Below are 20,384 nucleotides of genomic sequence, written 5' to 3'. Positions count from 1 at the left end.
CCCCATAAATGACCCCATTGTAGAAACTACACCCCTCAAGGTATTCAAAACCGATTTTACAAACTTTGTTAACCCTTTAGGCGTTCCACAAGAATTAAAGGAAAATGGAGATCAAATTTTTAAATTTCACTTTTTTGGCAGATTTTCCATTTTAATCAATTTTTTTCTCTAACACATCGATGGTTAACAGCCAAACAAAACACAATATTTATTACCCAGATTCTGCGGTTTACAGAAACACCCCACATGTGGTCGTAAACTGCTGTATGGGCACACGGCAGGGCGCAGAAGGAAAGGAACTCCACATGGTTTTTAGATGCCATGTCCCATTTGAAGCCCCCTGATGCACCCTTACAGTAGAAACTCCCAAGAAGTGACCCCATTTTGGAAACTAGGGGATAAGGTGCCAGTTTTATTAGTACTATTTTTGGGTACATATGATTTTTTGATCATTCAATATAACACTTTATGGGGCAAGGTGACCAAAAAATTGGTTGTTTTAGCACAGTTTCTATTTATTTATTTTTACAGCGTTCACCTTAGGGGTTCAGTCAAGTGACATTTTTATAGAGCAGATTGTTACGGACGTGGCGATACCTAATATGTATACTTTTTCTCATTTATTAAAGTTTTACACAATAATAGCATTTTTGAAACCAAAAAATTATGTTTTAATGTGTCCATGTTCTGAGAGCTATAGTTTTTATTATTTTTTGAGAGATTTTCTTATGTAGGGGCTCATTTTTTGCGGGATGAGGTGACGGTTTTATTGGTACCATTTTGTGGGACATACGCGTTTTTGATCACTTGGTGTTGCACCTTTTGTGATGCAAGGTGACAAAAATTGCTTGTTTTGACACAGTTTTTTTTTTTTTTTTTTTTTACGGTGTTCACCCGAGGGGTTAGGTCATGTGATATTTTTATAGAGCTGGTTTTTACGGACGCGGCAATACCTAATATGTATACTTTTTTTTATTTGTTTCACTTTAACACAATAATAGCATTTTTGAAACCAAAAAAATTATGTTTTAGTGTCTCCATGTTCTAAGAGCTATAGTTTTTTTATTTTTTGAGAGATTTTCTTATGTAGGGGCTCATTTTTTGCGGGATGAGGTGCCGGTTTTATTGGTACCATTTTGTGGGACATACGCGTTTTTGATCACTTGGTGTTGCACCTTTTGTGATGCAAGGTGACAAAAATTGCTTGTTTTGACACAGTTTTTTTAATTTATTTTTTACGGTGTTCATCTGAGGGGTTAGGTCATGTGATATTTTTATAGAGCTGGTTTTTACGGACGCGGCAATACTAAATATGTCTATTTTACTTTATTTTTTCTATTTTAATTTTTTTTTTTTTATTCCTAACTTGGGAACTTTTTTTTTTTTTACATGTGAAACTTTATTTTATTTTATTTTTTCAACCCTTTATTTTTTTTATTTTTTTTATTTTTTTTTACACTTTTCGTCCCCCATAAGGTCATACAAGACCTCTGGGGGACATTTGCTTCACTTTTTCTTTTTTTTTTTTCACAGTTGATTTCTCCTGTAACTGGGGCTGAGATAGTAGCCCCAGTTACAGGACAAATGCACCCCTAGAGAGGCTGTACAGCAGCAATCCAGCGCTGTACAGCCTCAGAGCAGGGCTGATCGAGGTCTCTGAGAGACCTCACACAGCTCCTGCACACTCCGGTCACGGCGGTCACATGACCGCCGGGCCGGAACAGGAAGCGCACAGCGCTTCCTGCTCTGCAGACACAGCGCTCGGTGAGCGCTGTGTCTGCAGCGATCGTGAAGGCAGGGACACCTGGGCACTGTCCCTGCCTTGTCTTAGGGTTGCCCTGCTGTCACTGACAGCGGGCAACCCGATCAGCAGCTGCACGATTAGCGTGCAGCTGCTATTTCTGACAGGACGTTTTAAAACGTGCTGTCAGAAATAGACGTCCACCCATAGGACGTTTATATCCTATGGGCGGACGTGAGGCGGTTAAAGGATAGGATTGTGGAACATCTAAAATCCCATGGATTGCAAGATGAAAAACAACATGGGTTTACTTCAGGGAGATCATGTCAAACAAATCTTAGATTTTTTTGACTGGGTGAATAAAATAATAGACGGTGGAGGTGCAGTAGACATCGCATATCTAGATTTTAGTAAGGCTTTTGACACTGTCCCACATAGAAGACTTATCAATAAACTGCAGTCATTGAGCATGGACTCCCATATTGTTGAGTGGATTAGGCAGTGGCTGAGGGACAGACAACAGAGGGTTGTAGTCAATGGAGAACATTCAAAACAAGGTCATGTTACCAGTGGGGTTCCACAGGGATCTGTACTGGGACCAATTTTGTTTAATATCTTCATAAGTGATATTGCAAAAGGCCTCGATGGTAAGGTTTGTCTTTTTGCTAATGACACAAAGATATGTAACAGGGTTGATGTTCCTGGAGGGAAACGCCAAATGGAAAAGGATTTAGGAAAACTAGAAGAATGGTCAGAACTCTGGAAACTGAAATTTAATGTGGATAAGTGCAAGATAATGCACCTGGGGCGTAAAAACCCAAGGGCAGAATATAGAATATTTGACACAGTCCTGACCTCAGTATCTGAGGAAAGGGATTTAGGAGTAATTATTTCAGAAGACTTAAAGGTGGGAAGACAATGTAATAGAGCAGCACGAAATGCCAGCAGAATGCTTGGATGTATAGGGAGAGGTATAAGCAGTAGAAAGAGTGAAGTGCTTATGCCGCTGTACAGAACACTGGTGAGACCTCACTTGGAGTATTGTGCGCAGTACTGGAGGCCATATCTCCAGAAGGATATAGATACTCTAGAGAGAGTTCAGAGAAGAGCTACTAAACTAGTACATGGATTGCAGGATAAAACTTACCAGGAAAGGTTAAAGGACCTTAACATGTATAGCTTGGAAGAAAGAAGAGACAGAGGGGATATGATAGAAACTGCTAAATACATAAAGGGAATCAACTCGGTAAAGGAGGAGAGCATATTTAAAAGAAGAAAAACTACCACAAGAGGACACAGTTTTAAATTAGAGGGGCAAAGGTTTAAAAGTAATATAAGGAAGTATTACTTTACTGAGAGAGTAGTGGATGCATGGAATAGCCTTCCTGCAGAAGTGGTAGCTGCAAATACAGTGAAGGGGTTTAAGCATGCATGGGATAGGCATAAGGCCATCCTTCATATAAGATAAGGGCCGGGGGCTATCCATAGTATTCAGTATATTGGGCAGACTAAATGGGCCAAATGGTTCTTATCTGCCGACACATTCTGTGTTTCTATGAGTCTACCGCGTTCTGTCCTCCCGCTGAGTGCAGATTGCGTGGTCCATTCTAAGACAATGGTCCTGCTGTAGACTTACCTTCTCGGTAACTTGGGGGGACTACCTTTCGGTCCAGATTGTCCTTTGATCTCCCACACCGGGACTGTAGAACATGGCTACATCAGCATGGACTTTAGCCTGTCTTGTCCTGGCATCTGGCGGATGCTGGGCGGACCCTTTGGTTCCTTTCCGTCTGTCCTTCTGCTCCCCCACTCGGGTGGATACGGGACTACGTTGCTCGGGGGCCGACGGGACCAGTTTTGTCGACCCTTCTGCCCGTGTTACTGGTCTGCGCCTGATCACATTGGGTTTTTCGCCCGCTTGCCAGGCGACTCCAGCGGGTTCGCTACTGTCCGCTCTTGGCTGTGTTTCGTCCAGGATCTGTCGTAAGACTTATGTTTTTTTTTTGTCTGGGGCTCTGTGGGAAGCTGTGCATTCCCCACTCTGACTTTTTCTCTCCCCATGGTTCTGTCTTTTTTCCAGTCCGGCCTGGGACTGGGATTCCTTTACTTGAGGTGTCAAGTATCGGCACTGTTCTTCCTCTTCCAGCGTTCCCCGGCCCTCTGGGCCTGTCAAGACCTTCTTACTCGAAGTGGCTCTTTGGTTCCTCTGTACTGTCCTTCGGTACCGCCCTGGGAACTACATACTGAGCTCTCGGCGCTCCAATCTTGTCCTTGGAGCCGTTACAGAAGTTCTCTCTACCCAGTCTGTCCTGTACGGTTGTGTTTCCGTATCAGTCGTGTCTCTGACGGGTGCCTGAATGGCTCCTTTTTTGTTCCGAGCCTTCTGTCTTTTCCCAGGACAGGGCTGTTCTACATCCCGTTCCTTCCTTCCTTCTGAAGGTGGTGTTTGCCTTTCGCTTCAACACGTCACCGATTTGGACGTTGTTTGGGCCTTGCCGTTTTTACTTGGAGATCTCCGACTCTTGTCGACGTTCGGTCTCTTGGGTTTCCTGGAGGTCCGCGCTTAGGGTTAACTGACTCCAGGGTGGGTTTCCTCCGCTTTATCAGATTGGCTATTGCTGAGGTTACCGCACCAGGGGCAGGATTCTGCCTTTGCTGTCACCGTTCATTTCACCAGAGCGGTCGGTGCCTCCTGGGCCGGAGGCATTGGGCTTCGGCCATGCATTTGGGCAAGGCGGCCACAGGTCTTCCTTGCACGCCTTACCGAGTTCTACAGGGTGCATACTCTGGCTTTGGCAGATGCTGCCTTGGGCCGCCTGGATCTGCAGGCGGCGGTTCCTTGATGCCTTCGGGTGCTTCGCCTTGGAGCTGTGATCCCTCCCCTTTTGGACTGCTTTTGAACGTCCCAAGGTCTTCTGTGTCCCCCAAGGAAACGGCGAGAAAACGAGATTTTTGTATAACTTACCAGTAAAATCTCTTTCTCGCTCTTTCCTTGGGGGACACAGCACCCACCCATTCATTGTTTTTCTCTACACGGTTTCCGAGTTTTTTGTTACCCGTTGGGTAGTTGGCTTGTTGGTTCCTTGTTGGACTTTGCCTTTTCTCACTACTTGGACACGCAACTGGCAGTCTCTCTCTCCAGGCTGAGGGTATAGCTGTGGAGGAGGGGCTTAACAGTCTTCACTTAGTGTCACGCCTCCTATGGAGATGAGCTATACCCAAGGTCTTCTGTGTCCCCCAAGGAAAGAGCGAGAAAGAGATTTTACTGGTAAGTTATACAAAAATCTCGTTTTTCCTGTTGCAAAAACCAGCAGTAGTCCCCCATCATGTTGTGATTCCAGCAGCTTTGATATCTTTATGGAACCGCTCTCCATGTTCGTCACTTACGTGTCGGAAAAAATCAAGATGGGAATGTAAGAAATGCACTTTCAATGACATTCGGCAGCCAAGTTGTTCATATGCTGAAAGCATGTTGTCTACTACTTCAGCATAGTTTGCAGCCCGTCTGTTCCCAAGGAAGTTCTGCACTACTAGCTCAAATGCATCCCAAGGTGCAAGACGCACTCGCTTTGTCAGATTCTTACGCTGATCATAAGTAGTGTATTTTCTGCATATGTAGCAGAAATTGTCTGGATCGTCAAACATATTTGCGTTTATCCATCTTAAGTTTCAAAACTGATAGCAGTATAACAGATCACTTTATCAAAATCTGTCCATCTTGCCTTATATACCGACTGCTGACATCAGCCTGAGTGCGTCTGGACATGTCCATTGAATATCTCCAATATAATACATTAATATTATCACTTAATAGGCTTTACATGTATAACTTTAAATCTAGACGTGTCAGGCAAATTCTGAGTTCATATTTGGAATCGGGGCACTCATTTTAGTATAAATCAAGTTTTTTTCCTCAGTAGCAAAATCATTGTTGCGCGGTGTAATAGATCTGAACATGTAGTGATGATCTGTGGGGGGATGGGTGCATTGATTTAACTTCTCTTTATGGCCTGGTTTATTTAAAAGCCATATTTTTCTCTCCAGCGGCGCTGCAGGCTTGGTATAAGCTGAACGAGGACATGCCACACCGCATTATCATCTACAGAGACGGTGTGGGCGACGGTCAGCTGAAAACGATTGTGAGCTACGAGGTCCCACAGTTCAAGGACTGTCTAAAGTCTGTTGGGAAAAATTACAGGTTGGCTTCCGTGTAGATTTGATTTAACCATTTAAAGGGAAACTGTCATGTGGATATTTGATTATAATCTAACTAATTATATACAATCATTAACTACTAAAAAGTACCTTAGATGTATTCACTTACTGGTGTGACAGATGGTTACCTCATAATATACACACAAAGATGCCACATGCCGCATGCTAATGAGCTGATTTGAGTCCAGCGTGATGTCAGTGAGTCCAGCGTTTTTTTTAATTCAGAGCTATAGCCACTCCCCTGCCCACCTGCTGCTGATTCATATGGAAACAAACTCATTCAGCAGCAGGTGGGCGGGGAGAGTCGGGAGCTCATGAATATTCATGACTCATCATTATCAGCTGGAGCTTTTCCATACAAGATGTTGGCAGATTGACTGGGTCAAATAAAGAAAGTGACCCGACATTGTGCTAAGAGAATCAATCACTTATTTATGTTGCCCTTAGTTAGGACACCATAAAACTGGTGACAGGTTCCCTTTAAACCTGTGCACCTGATGGTAGTTGTGTGGTATTCTAAGCATGCTTAATTGCCTCCCGACTGGACGATCTGCAAGCATTTCTGCATGGAAGCCAGCTGTCAGTGACTATTTTACCGTCCCTGCCTTCCTGATCACTGCGTATGTAGCACTCAATGAGCGCCGCCACTTCCCGTTCCAGTGGTCATGTGATTGCTGGGGGCAGGATGACAGCGTGAGCTGCTGGGGTTTAACCACCTCCGGACCGCTGTACGCACAGACGCGTCCTGGAGGTGGTTGATTCATTCCGAGTGGACGCGCCGGCGCGTCCTCTCGCGATGGCCAAGATTTCCTGTGAACGCGCGCGCTCACAGGAACGGAAGGTAAGAAAGTGGATCTCCAGCCTGCCAGCGGCGATCGTTCGCTGGCAGGCTGGAGATGTGATTTTTTTTAACCCCTAACAGGTATATTAGACGCTGTTATGATAACAGCGTCTAATATACCTGCTACCTGGTCCTCTGGTGGTCCCCTTTGTTTGGATCGACCACCAGAGGACACAGGTAGCTCAGTAATATGTTGCACCAAGCACCACACTACACTACACCCCCCCCCCCCCCCGTCACTTATTAACCCCTTATTCACCCTTGATCACCCCATATATACTCCCTGATCACCCCCCTGTCATTGATTACCCCCCTGTCATTGATCACACCCCTGTAAAGCTCCATACAGACGTCCGCATGATTTTTACGGATCCACTGATAGATGGATCGGATCCGCAAAACACATACGGACGTCTGAATGGAGCCTTACAGGGGCATGATCAATGACTGTGGTGATCACCCCATATAGACTCCCTGATTACCCCCCTGTCATTGATTACCCCCCTGTCATTGATCACCCCCCTGTCATTGATCACCCCCCTGTAAAGCTCCATTCAGATGTCCGCATGATTTTTACGGATCCACTGATAGATGGATCGGATCCGCAAAACGCACACGGACGTCTGAATGGAGCCTTACAGGGGCGTGATCAATGACTGTGGTGATCACCCCATATAGACTCCCTGATCACCCCCCTGTCATTGATCACCCCCCCTGTCATTGATCACCCCCCCTGTCATTGATCACCCCCCCTGTCATTGATCACCCCCCCTGTCATTGATCACCCCTCTGTAAGGCTCCATTCAGACATTTTTTTGGCCCAAGTTAGCGGAAATTTATTTTTTTTTCTTACAAAGTCTCATATTCCACTAACTTGTGTCAAAAAATTAAATCTCACATGAACTCACCATACCCCTCACGGAATCCAAATGCGTAAAAAATTTTAGACATTTATATTCCAGACTTCTTCTCACGCTTTAGGGCCCCTAGAATGCCAGGGCAGTATAAATACCACACATAAATGTGACCCCATTTCGGAAAGAAGACACCCCCAGGTATTCCGTGAGGGGCATATTGAGTCCATGAAAGATTGAAATTTTTGTCCCAAGTTAGCGGAAAGGGAGACTTTGTGAGAAAAAAATAAATAAAATCAATTTCCGCTAACTTGTGCCAAAAAAAAAAAAAATTTCTATGAACTCGCCATGCCCCTCATTGAATACCTTGGGGTGTCTTCTTTCCAAAATGGGGTCACATGTGGGGTATTTATACTGCCCTGGCATTCTAGGGGCCCTAAAGCGTGAGAAGAAGTCTGGGATCCAAATGTCTAAAAATGCCCTCATAAAAGGAATGTGGGCTCCTTTGCGCATTTAGGCTGCATAAAAAGTGTCACACATCTGGTATCGCCGTACTCAGGAGAAGGTGGGGAATGTGTTTTGGGGTGTCATTTTACATATACCCATGCTGGGTGAGAGAAATATCTTGGCAAAAGACAACTTTTCCCATTTTTTTATACAAAGTTGGCATTTGAGCAAGATATTTATCTCACCCAGCATGGGTATATGTAAAATGACACCCCAAAACACATTCCCCAACTTCTCCCGAGTACGGAGATACCACATGTGTGGCACTTTTTTGCAGCCTAGGTGGGCAAAGGGGCCCACATTCCAAAGAGCACCTTTCGGATTTCACAGGTCATTTACCTACTTACCACACATCAGGGCCCCTGGAAAATGCCAGGGCAGTATAACTACCCCACAAGTGACCCCATTTTGGAAAGAAGACACCCCAAGGTATTCCGTGAGGGGCATGGCGAGTTCCTAGAAATTTTTTTTTTTTTGTCACAAGTTAGTGGAAAATGATGATTTTTTTTTTATTTATTTTTTTCTTACAAAGTCTCATATTCCACTAACTTGTGACAAAAAATAAAAACTTCCATGAACTCACTATGCCCATCAGCGAATACCTTGGGGTCTCTTCTTTCCAAAATGGGGTCACTTGTGGGGTAGTTATACTGCCCTGGCATTCTAGGGGCCCAAATGTGTGGTAAGGAGTTTGAAATCAAATTCTGTAAAAAATGACCAGTGAAATCCGAAAGGTGCTCTTTGGAATGTGGGCCCCTTTGCCCACCTAGGCTGCAAAAAAGTGTCACACATCTGGTATCTCCGTACTCTGGAGAAGGTGGGGAATGTGTTTTGGGGTGTCATTTTACATATACCCATGCTGGGTGAGAGAAATATCTTGGCAAAAGACAACTTTTCTTATTTTTTTATACAAAGTTGGCATTTGACCAAGATATTTCTCTCACCCAGCATGGGTATATGTAAAAAGACACCCCAAAACACATTCCTCAACTTCTCCTGAGTACGGGGATACCAGATGTGTGACACTTTTTTGCAGCCTAGGTGGGCAAAGGGGCCCATATTCCAAAGAGCACCTTTCGGATTTCACTGGTCATTTTTTACAGAATTTGATTTCAAACTCCTTACCACACATTTGGGCCCCTAGAATGCCAGGGCAGTATAACTACCCCACAAGTGACCCCATTTTGGAAAGAAGAGACCCCAAGGTATTTCGTGATGGGCATAGTGAGTTCATGGAAGTTTTTATTTTTTGTCACAAGTTAGTGGAATATGAGACTTTGTAAGAAAAAAAAAAAATCATCATTTTCCGCTAACTTGTGACAAAAAATAAAAAGTTCTATGAATTCACTATGCCCATCAGCGAATATCTTAGGGTGTGTACTTTCCGAAATGGGGTCATTTGTGGGGTGTTTGTACTGTCTGGGCATTGTAGAACCTCAGGAAACGTGACAGGTGCTCAGAAAGTCAGAGCTGCTTCAAAAAGCGGAAATTCACATTTTTGTACCATAGTTTGTAAACGCTATAACTTTTACCCAAACCATTTTTTTTTTTACCCAAACATTTTTTTTTTAGACAAAGACATGTAGAACAATAAATTTAGAGCAAAATTTATATATGGATCTCGTTTTTTTTGCAAAATTTTACAACTGAAAGTGAAAAATTTCATTTTTTTGCAAAAAAAATCGTTAAATTTCGATTAATACCAAAAAAAGTAAAAATGTCAGCAGCAATGAAATACCACCAAATGAAAGCTCTATTAGTGAGAAGAAAAGGAGGTAAAATTCATTTGGGTGGTAAGTTGTATGACCGAGCAATAAATGGTGAAAGTAGTGTAGGTCAGAAGTGTAAAAAGTGGCCTGGTCTTTCAGGGTGTTTAAGCACTGGGGGCTGAGGTGGTTAACAGACACAGATCAGCTCTGCTGAAAGTTTTTACACCACTGTGCAACCTCTCTGGGGACTGTATTGCCTCTGGGACTGGGGCTACTTATGTCAGCCCTAGTTACAGAAGATATCGGTAATAATTTAAAAAAAAGTTATATTAAAGGTCTTGTATGACCTTTATTGAGGATGTAAAGTTTTCTGGCCCCGGAGATCATAAACCATAATTTTTTTCCTATGCACAGCGGCCAATTGCTTAAAGGGTTAATGCCTCTACCCCCACAGTTCAGGATGGCAGAGCACTCAACACCCCACACTTTCAAGATTTCAGAGCGTCAGCGGGGCAGTGTGTCAGCTGTAACATACAGCTGACACTCTGCTTGAAACGGCTGACATCGGTGTTGGCAACAATGTCGACCGTTTAACCTCTTCCATGCCGTGGTCCTTAGGGACTGCTGTATGGACTGGCTTAGCACCGGGTCGCTGCTCTGCTGTGGCAGCAGCCCGATGCTTGAAGGGTAAGCTGAGGGAGGGACCTCCCTTGCCCATCGGGCCGCTGTGCTGCTGTGGCAGCCTCCCAATGGTTACCACTGCAACTGGACACCAGCTGACACTCTGCTTGAAACGGCTGGCAACGATGTCAGCCGTTTAACCCCTTCCATGCCGCGGTCCTTAGAGACTGCTGTATGGACTGGCTAAGCACCAGGTCGTTGCGCTGGTGTCGCAGCAGCCTGATGCATGAAGGTTAAGCTGAGGGAGGGAGCTCCCTTGCCCCTCGGGCCACTGCGCTGCTGTGGCAGCGTCTTAATGGTTACCATTGCAACTGGATACCTTTACAGGCATCCGGCTTGCCATGGTATTTCTAAGCTTGATTAGACTCCTGCTAAAGGCTAATTTGAATGAAAATACACTGCAGTACACTATACAGTGTACTTGCATTGTAAGCCATCAGACCCAAAATGTAAAAAAAAAAAAAAGATTTCCTATATCCACACATAATTGGTAAAAAAAAAAAGACTTTTGGAAAATAAAGAAACAAAAACCCGATTGTAAAAAAAAATTCTGGGTGTAAAATAAAAAATATTAGGTATCGCTGCGTCCGTAACGACCTGCTCTATAAAATTATAACATGATCTACCCAGCAGAGTTGCACCAGGTATCGAAGTATTGATACCCAGTCTATACTTTTATACCTGGATCGATACGATACCGGGTCTTACTATTTAATGATACTAGGCTATGCAGCCTAGTATCAGTTAGAGAACATGGCGTGCCGCTCTCAGTGCGCGCCATGTTCTCTTCACCAGCACAACGGAGAAGGAGGGAGTCCCTCCATCCCTCCCCACTGTGACGCCGCTGCCACTAATTGGGAGATAGCACGGAGGAGGAGGGGAAGGACTGCGGCCACTGCGCCACCAATGAATGTAGGCAGCAGGTGTCAGCGGTGGTATCACATACCCGGCACCCGGCCTCAATAACAGGGCACCGCGACAATTAACCCCTCATGTGCGCCAGGTAGTTGGTAAATAAATAAAAAAGTGTAAAAAAAATAATAAAGTACTAAAAGTTGAAATCTCCCCCTTTCCCAATTTTACATATAAAATTTACAAAATAAAAAAAAATAGTTTACCTTGTCTCTCTCTCTGTCCGTCCGTCCGTCCCCCCCCCCCCCCCCCCCCAAAAAAAAAAAAAAAAAAAAAGGACTGTTCTATTATGGGCCGAAAGTAAAACATTTACATACTACATGAGTATCCGTAATTATTTATTTATGTGGAAACAATGGCGGCACAGCAGGCTAAATATAAATATGGAGGTGCAGGCCAAAGGATCCGGCCAAAAATCCAGGACAATATAAGAATAAAGAAAATGGCAGCACTCTCACAAAAAATTTGTAAAAAGAAAAACACTTTATTCACCCCTGTGGTCGCAACTAGAGATGAGGGAACTTTTGTTTCATGTTGGGAGTACAAGCTTCAGGTTCGGGTTATCTAGCAATTCCGTTATGGATTCCGCTACAACAAACCATAAGTTATGGTCTCTGGTAGCAGAATCCATAATGGGATTCTTAGATAACCCGAACCTTGTATGCCGAATTTTAAACACAGGTTCGCTTAACACTAGTCGCAACGTTTCAGCTGATAGCTTGAAAAAGGTTCTGTGAATGAGCTAAAAACACTGCAACCACAGGGGTGAATAAAGTGTTTGAGAGCACTGTCATATATATATAGTCATTTTTTTAAACTGGTATAAAGTAGAACTGGCTTAGTTGCCCATAGCAACAAATCAGATTCCAGCTTTCATTTTTCACCGCTCCATTGGAAAATGAAATGAGGAATTTGGTTGCTATGGGCAACTAAGCCAGTTTTCCTTTGCACTAGTTTTGATAAATCTCCCCCATTGTGTACTTATATGTGTACATGGCATTGTGTGTCGTCACACTGTACTAATCTGTGTGGGAAAAGTGAGCGCTCACTGTGCGGACTGCAGACAAATGCTGTATTCAGAAGAGAGAGCAGGTAGTGAGTGTCAATAATGAGATCTATATCCTGCTTATAATGCCATCGATTGCTGCCCTAACATTACCAGCAGAAATATCTTGTCTACAATAATGGACTTTCTACAGAATGGTAAGTGAGAAATAGATCTGCTGATTACAATCTATCTGTAGGTAAGTGGCTGCTAGCTCTGCAGCTATGTAACGGGATGTGGGGGCGGGGCAGTGCTGTGTAACGGGATGTGGGGGCGGGGCAGTGCTGTGTAACGGGATGTGTGGGCGGGGCAGTGCTGTGTAACGGGATGTGGGGGCGGGGCAGTGCTGTGTAACGGGATGTGGGGAGCGGGGCAGTGCTGTGTAACGGGATGTGGGGGTGGGGCAGTGCTGTGTAACGGGATGTGGGGGTGGGGCAGTGCTGTGTAACAGGATGTGGGGGCGGGCCTGTGCTGTGTAACAGGATGTGGGGGCGGGCCTGTGCTGTGTAACAGGATGTGGGAGCTGTGCTGTGTAACAGGATGCGGGGGCGTGGCAGAGCTGTGCTATGTAACAGGCTGTGGGGGCGGGGCTGAGCTATGTGACAGGATGTGGGGGCGGGGCAAAGTGCTGTGCTATGTGACAGGATGTTGGGGCGGGGCAGCAGAGCTGTGCAATGTGACAGGGTATGGGGGCGGGGCAGTAGAGCTGTGCTGTGTAACAGGATGTGGGGGCGGGCCTGTGCTGTGTAACAGGATGTGGGGGCGGGCCTGTGCTGTGTAACAGGATGTGGGGGCGGGCCTGTGCTGTGTAACAGGATGTGGGGGCGGGCCTGTGCTGTGTAACAGGATGTGGGGGCGGGCCTGTGCTGTGTAACAGGATGTGGGGGCGGGCCTGTGCTGTGTAACAGGATGTGGGGGCGGGCCTGTGCTGTGTAACAGGATGTGGGGGTGGGCCTGTGCTGTGTAACAGGATGTGGGAGCGGGGCTGTGCTGTGTAACAGGATGCGGGGGCGTGGCAGAGCTGTGCTATGTAACAGGATGCGGGGGCGTGGCAGAGCTGTGCTATGTAACAGGCTGTGGGGGCGGGGCTGAGCTATGTGACAGGATGTGGGGGCGGGGCAAAGTGCTGTGCTATGTGACAGGGTATGGGGGCGGGGCAGCAGAGCTGTGCAATGTGACAGGGTATGGGGGCGGGGCAGCAGAGCTGTGCAATGTGACAGGGTATGGGGGCGGGGCAGCAGAGCTGTGCAATGTGACAGGGTATGGGGGCGGGGCAGCAGAGCTGTGCAATGTGACAGGGTATGGGGGCGGGGCAGCAGAGCTGTGCAATGTGACAGGGTATGGGGGCGGGGCTGTCCTGGTGCATGTGAAATCAACAGGAACACCCACAGAGCCTGAGGAGACATGAGAAACAGTGAGTGAGTCTCATAGAAGAGCATTTCTGAGGGCATGTGAAGCGGAGCCGATACACTAATCAAACAAGTGCCATTTGATGATGTGCTGCTTACAGTAAGATATGAGTTTATTGATTTTTAATGCAAAAGGTGTCCATAGCCTTTAAAAATTTGTATGAGCGCTGTACTAAGTGCTCAAAACACAAAAGCTGTATTGTGAACATCCCATTAATCCCTCCCCAACGTGATGTATATGTGCAGCAGATATTGTTGTGCAGCTGATACCTGCCTACAATGGCTGCAATTGGAAAAAATTATATATATATATATATATATATTTTTAATACCAATTTCTCTCCATTTGGGATGTATTTTCCCACTACATCATCGTATGCAATACTAAATGGTGCCATTAGAAAGTGCAACTTGTCTGGCAAGCCCTTATGCAGCGATGTGAATGGAAAAATAATAGTTATAGGTCTGGGAAGGCAGGGAGTAAAAAAAAAAAGAAAATTGACGCCTCCTGAAAGGGAAACCACCAACTTGCGACGTAGTCTGCAGAGATCATGTTATAGAGCAGGAGGAGCTGAGCAAATTGAAGTATAGTTTTATGGGAAAAGGTTCAGCAAAACTTGAAATTTATTCAATTGAATTGCTGCTCTTTCTGGGCTTTGCTGTTGAGGAGGCGGTCCTATCAGTGATTGACAGCTATCGCTCCCAGCCACTGATAGGACCGCCTCCTTGACGTCAAACCCCTAAATGAGTAGGAATTTAAATATATCTAGATTTCAAGTTTTGCTGAGTTTTTCCGCTCCTCCTGCTCTATAACATGCTGTCCGCAGATTACATTTCATTCTCATGGTTAAGTCATCACCAGATCCGGTGTCTGATGATCTTCTCCGTTCCCATGTGTGCTGACAACCGCATTACCCCATTTATCAAGGGTAGTGCTGGAGCAGTCAATGGTGGTTGTATCTGGTGAGCCTACCCAGCCCTTAGGTGAACTAGGCAACCAAAACAATCACCCAAAAAAAAAAAAATTGATTTAACCACCTCAGCTCCCCTAGCTTAAACACCCTTAATGACCAGGCCACTTTTTACACTTCTGACCTACACTACTTTCACCGTTTATTGCTCGGTCATGCAACTTACCACCCAAATGAATTTTACCTCCTTTTCTTCTCACTAATAGAGCTTTCATTTGGTGGTATTTCATTGCTGCTGACATTTTTACTTTTTTTTGTTATTAATCGAAATTTAACGATTTTTTTGCAAAAAAAATGACATTTTTCACTTTCAGTTGTAAAATTTTGCAAAAAAAAACGAGATCCATATATAAATTTTGCTCTAAATTTATTGTTCTACATGTCTTTGATAAAAAAAAATGTTTGGGTAAAAAAAAAATGGTTTGGTTAAAAGTTATAGCGTTTACAAACTATGGTACAAAAATGTGAATTTCCGCTTTTTGAAGCAGCTCTGACTTTCTGAGCACCTGTCATGTTTCCTGAGGTTCTACAATGGCCAGACAGTACAAACACCCCACAAATGACCCCATTTCTGAAAGTACACACCCTAAGGTATTCGCTGATGGGCATAGTGAGTTCATAGAACTTTTTATTTTTTGTCACAAGTTAGCGGAAAATGATGAATTTTTTTTATTTATTTTTTTACAAAGTCTCATATTCCACTAACTTGTGACAAAAAATAAAAAGGTATTCATGGAAGTTTTTATTTTTTGTCACAAGTTAGTGGAATATGAGACTTTGTATGAAAAAAAAAAAAAAGTGGAAAATGCTGATGGGTTTTTTTTTTTTTTTTTTTCATACAAAGTCTCATATTCCACTAACTTGTGACAAAAAATAAAAACTTCCATGAACTCACTATGCCCATCAGCGAATACCTTGGGGTCTCTTCTTTCCAAAATGGGGTCACTTGTGGGGTAGTTATACTGCCCTGGCATTCTAGGGGCCCAAATGTGTGGTAAGGAGTTTGAAATCAAATTCTGTAAAAAATGACCTGTGAAATCCGAAAGGTGCTCTTTGGAATATGGGCCCCTTTGCCCACCTAGGCTGCAAAAAAGTGTCACACATCTGGTATCTCCGTACTCAGGAGAAGTTGGGGAATGTGTTTTGGGGTGTCATTTTACATATACCCATGCTGGGTGAGAGAAATATCTTGGCAAAAGACAACTTTTCCCATTTTTTATACAAAGTTGGCATTTGACCAAGATATTTCTCTCACCCAGCATGGGTATATGTAAAATGACACCCCAAAACACATTCCCCAACTTCTCCTGAGTACGGCGATACCAGATGTGTGACACTTTTTTGCAGCCTAGATGCGCAAAGGTGCCCAAATTCCTTTTAGGAGGGCATTTTTAGACATTTGGATACCAGACTTCTTCTCACGCTTTGGGGCCCCTAGAATGCCAGGGCAGTATAAATACCCCACATGTGACCCCATTTTGGAAAGAAGACACCCCAAGGTATTCAATGAGGGGCATGGCGAGTTCATAGAAATTTTTTATTTTTTTGCACAAGTTAGCGGAAATTGATATTTTTTATTTTTTTCTCACAAAGTCTCCCTTTCCGCTAACTTGGGACAAAAATTTCAATCTTTCATGGACTCAATATGCCCCTCACGGAATACCTGGGGGTGTCTTCTTTCCAAAATGGGGTCACATGTGGGGTATTTATACTGCCCTGGCATTCTAGGGGCCCTAAAGCGTGAGAAGAAGTCTGGAATATAAATGTCTAAAAAATTTTACGCATTTGGATTCCGTGAGGGGTATGGTGAGTTCATGTGAGATTTTATTTTTTGACACAAGTTAGTGGAATATGAGACTTTGTAAGAAAAAAAAATAATAATTCCGCTAACTTGGGCCAAAAAAATGTCTGAATGGAGCCTTACAGAGGGGTGATCAATGACAGGGGGGTGATCAATGACAGGGGGGTGATCAGGGAGTCTATATGGGGTGATAACCACAGTCATTGATCACGCCCCTATAAGGCTTCATTCAGATGTCCGTATGCGTTTTGCGGATCCGATCCATCTATCAGTGCATCCGTAAAAATCATGCGGACATCTGAATGGAGCTTTACAGGGGGGTAATCAATGACAGGGGGGTGATCAGGGAGTCTATATGGGGTGATCACCACAGTCATTGATCACGCCCCTGTAAGGCTTCATTCAGACGTCCGGATGCGTTTTGCGGATCCGATCCATCTATCAGTGGATCCGTAAAAATCATGCGGACGTCTGAATGGAGCTTTACAGGGGGTTGATCAATGACAGGGGGGTGATCAGGGAGTCTATATGGGGTGATCAGGGGCTAATAAGGGGTTAATAAGTGACGGGTGGGGGGGGGGGAATGTGTAGTGTAGTGTAGTGGTGCTTGGTGCTACTTTACTGAGCTACCTGTGTCCTCTGGTGGTCGATCCAAATAAAGGGGACCACCAGAGGACCAGGTAGCAGGTATATTAGACGCTGTTATCATAACAGCGTCTAATATACCTGTTAGGGGTTAAAAAAAACACATCTCCAGCCTGCCAGCGAACGATCGCCGCTGGCAGGCTGGAGATCAACTCTCTTACCTTCCGTTCCTGTGTGCGCGCGTTCACAGGAAATCTCGCGTCTCGCGAGAGGACGCGCCGGCGCGTCCAGGAGGAATGAATCAACCACCTCCAGGACGCGTCTGTATCTTTAATTCCTGTGTATCTTTTGATCGGCCATTGTGACACGGGAGACTCCTTTTCATAGCATGCCACCACCCATTTCTGAAGAAACCCTGACGTATTCATTTCTCTGACTGACAATCCACTTTGCACTTCAAGAGGATGATTAGTCGGTACAGTAGTTGTCTCAGGTCTGGCAGGACGTCTGTACTATAGGAGCGCTTCTGGGGACGCTTCTCCTTTTTATATCAGTGTTTTTTGTTTTTTTTCCCAAGTCCTAAACTGACAGTGATTGTGGTGAAGAAGAGGATAAACGCCAGATTCTTTGCTGTTTTGGGCGGTCGGCTCCAGAACCCACCACCAGGAACAGTAGTTGACATTGAAGTCACCCGACCTGAATGGTACGTAAGATGTGTGCCTGGTGGTGAAGGAGGGGGATCTAGTGCTGTATAAAGCAAGGCTGTTGGGAGACCCCCCAAGTCCTAACTTCTAACCTTTTCTGGTAAAGTTGGCTGCCTTTTTTTTTTTTTTTTCTTTTTTTTTTTTTCTTTTCCAAAAACTGCACCTCTCTGGTCAAGGAGTTCTCTGTCATTCAAGTAAATGGAGCTGAGCTGCAATACCATACATAACCATGTATACATGTGGTGCTCTTTCCTTGGGGGAATTTTAATTGTTTCAGAATTCCCCTTTAAAACAAGAGGAAGGGGAACTGGACAGCAAAAGCAGTTTAGCTCCCTTCGATAGGATTTCATAGGGCTTCCTTAAAGGAGTGTTCCCATTAAGGTGATGACCTATCTCTTTCTTATGCCATCACTTTGATTGTTATGGCTCCGATCTCTGTGGATCATCCCCTTGACTGAGCGAATGAAGGGTCAGCCCCTTTAGTGATTTTCCCTGCACGGTGACACCCCTACCACCCGGCTGTGCAGGGAACTGCAGCACAGCTCCATTCAGGTGAAGTCATTTTCCAGAGTGGTGTGGATCCCAGATGTTCTCGACACATTACACAGAACTTCTTATGACTGTTGATGCCGTCATGTGTTAACCGTTTGTGTGCTTTGTCTGCTTCAGGTATGACTTCTTCATTATCAGCCAGTCTGTGAGACAGGGAACCGTCTCCCCTACACATTACAATGTTGTGTTCGATGAAGGAGGACTGAAACCTGACCACATGCAGCGCCTCACCTACAAGCTGTGCCACCAGTACTACAACTGGCCTGTATGTCATCGCTGGTTTATTAAAGGGGTCCTCTCACTTCAGAAAATGGCATTTATCATGTAGATAAAGTTATTGCAAGGCACTTACTAATGTATTGTGTTTCTCCATATTGCCTCCTTTGCTGGCTTTATACATTTTTCCATCACATTATACACTGCCTGTATCCAGGGGTTACGACCACCCTGCAATCTAACAGGGGTGGTTGTGCTTGCACACTATAGGAAAAAGTGGTCCCTAGGCATGCATGCGCAGCAAATCCTATTCTGTCCACCTTTTTTTTTTTGCGTAGCAGCAGTGGCCATAACCCGTGGAAAACAGAGGTGTATAATGCAAAGGAAAAATGAACCAAGCCAGCAAAGTGGGCAATATGGACAGCAATACATTAGTAAGTTCCTTGTATTTTAAATGGGTTTTCCAGGATTTTAATACTGATGACCTACCCTTTTATAGGCCATCAGTATCTGATTGGTGGGTGTTCGACACCCTGGACCCCTGCCGATCAATTGTTTGAGAAGGCAGCTACGCTGTCTCGGGAAAACCCCTTTAACTTTGTCTATATGATGAATGCCAACTGCTAAAGTGAGACAACCCCTTTAATGATGATGAGATTTCTGAAGCCTAATACATTCCATTTATTTACTGTTCACTTACTGTTTTGTTTTTTTCCCCCCCGCTTTAGGGCGTCATCAGAGTTCCAGCACCGTGCCAGTATGCTCACAAGCTTGCCTTTCTGGTTGGGCAAAGCATCCACAGAGAACCTCACAATTCCCTGTCCAGCCTCCTCTATTACCTGTAAATTTTACAAAGAGCACTGAAAGTTGAGAAGTGGGGGTGGGGGTGGGGGTGAAGAGGTTGGCCTGTTCTGCACTTTTGAAAGTTGGAAAAAAAAATGCCAGCTGATGTCCTAATTCTAGCTGCCGTTTTTTCTTTTTTTGTTCCCCTGGGTATTAATGAAGCGTATTAAGTCAAGCATGTGGTCACCAGCCAACCTGACGTGAACGAGACTTTGAAAGTTTTTTTATTTTTATTTTTTAATGGTAGCATAGTTTGTACGGTTGAAAAAAGACATACATCGCTAAAGTTCAACGCAATACGCCATCGACTTGCATGGGTCAGTTGGTGGAACGCAGATTCTTTTGGCATCTATTGGGTCTATAAAATTGTATGGACCTGGCACACATGCTGGATGTGCACATCCAACATGATGTGACCAGAACCTTAAATGGGTTCCTGATATATAAAAATTGCACATTTGATACTTCATATGTTCAGAGTACTTGAACACTGGGCAGCAGAAGTTTGCACTTATTTCGATAGACTTGTCATGACTTGTTTGTACTTATTTTTGTTCTTTCTTCATGGTAAATAAATTGTTTCAGCATTCCTTTCCGTGTGGTGAAGATTCGTGTGGTACTGGCTTATGGATGAAAGTGATGTCTGAGATTATAGAGGAGACCTGCAGCTCAACAGCTGACTCCAAACTGACTGTTGTGCTGGCTCTCGAGTCACCATGGTAGTAGCATCAGCTTCTTTGCATAGACTTCCTATCATGTTATCCGCATTTCCTATGAACAGCACATGTAGGCATTTTA

General features: G+C 44.5%; 1 protein-coding gene across 1 annotated transcript in view; it reads left to right on the top strand.

The window, feature by feature from the left end:
* Positions 1-20,156, top strand: part of PIWIL1 (piwi like RNA-mediated gene silencing 1) — a 135,604-nt gene extending 115,448 nt beyond the window's left edge. The window contains exons 17-20 of the mRNA XM_040422529.1: positions 5,786-5,939; positions 17,849-17,974; positions 18,645-18,792; positions 19,472-20,156. Coding sequence (XP_040278463.1) covers positions 5,786-5,939; positions 17,849-17,974; positions 18,645-18,792; positions 19,472-19,588 — 545 coding nt within the window. The 3' untranslated portion in view covers positions 19,589-20,156. The remainder of the gene's footprint in view (positions 1-5,785; positions 5,940-17,848; positions 17,975-18,644; positions 18,793-19,471) is intronic.
* The last annotated feature ends 228 nt before the right edge of the window (positions 20,157-20,384 follow it).

The sequence above is a fragment of the Bufo bufo genome, chromosome 3 (genome assembly GCF_905171765.1).
Source record: "Bufo bufo chromosome 3, aBufBuf1.1, whole genome shotgun sequence".
NCBI lineage: Eukaryota > Metazoa > Chordata > Amphibia > Anura > Bufonidae > Bufo > Bufo bufo.
This window is presented reverse-complemented; position numbering and strand designations above follow the sequence as displayed.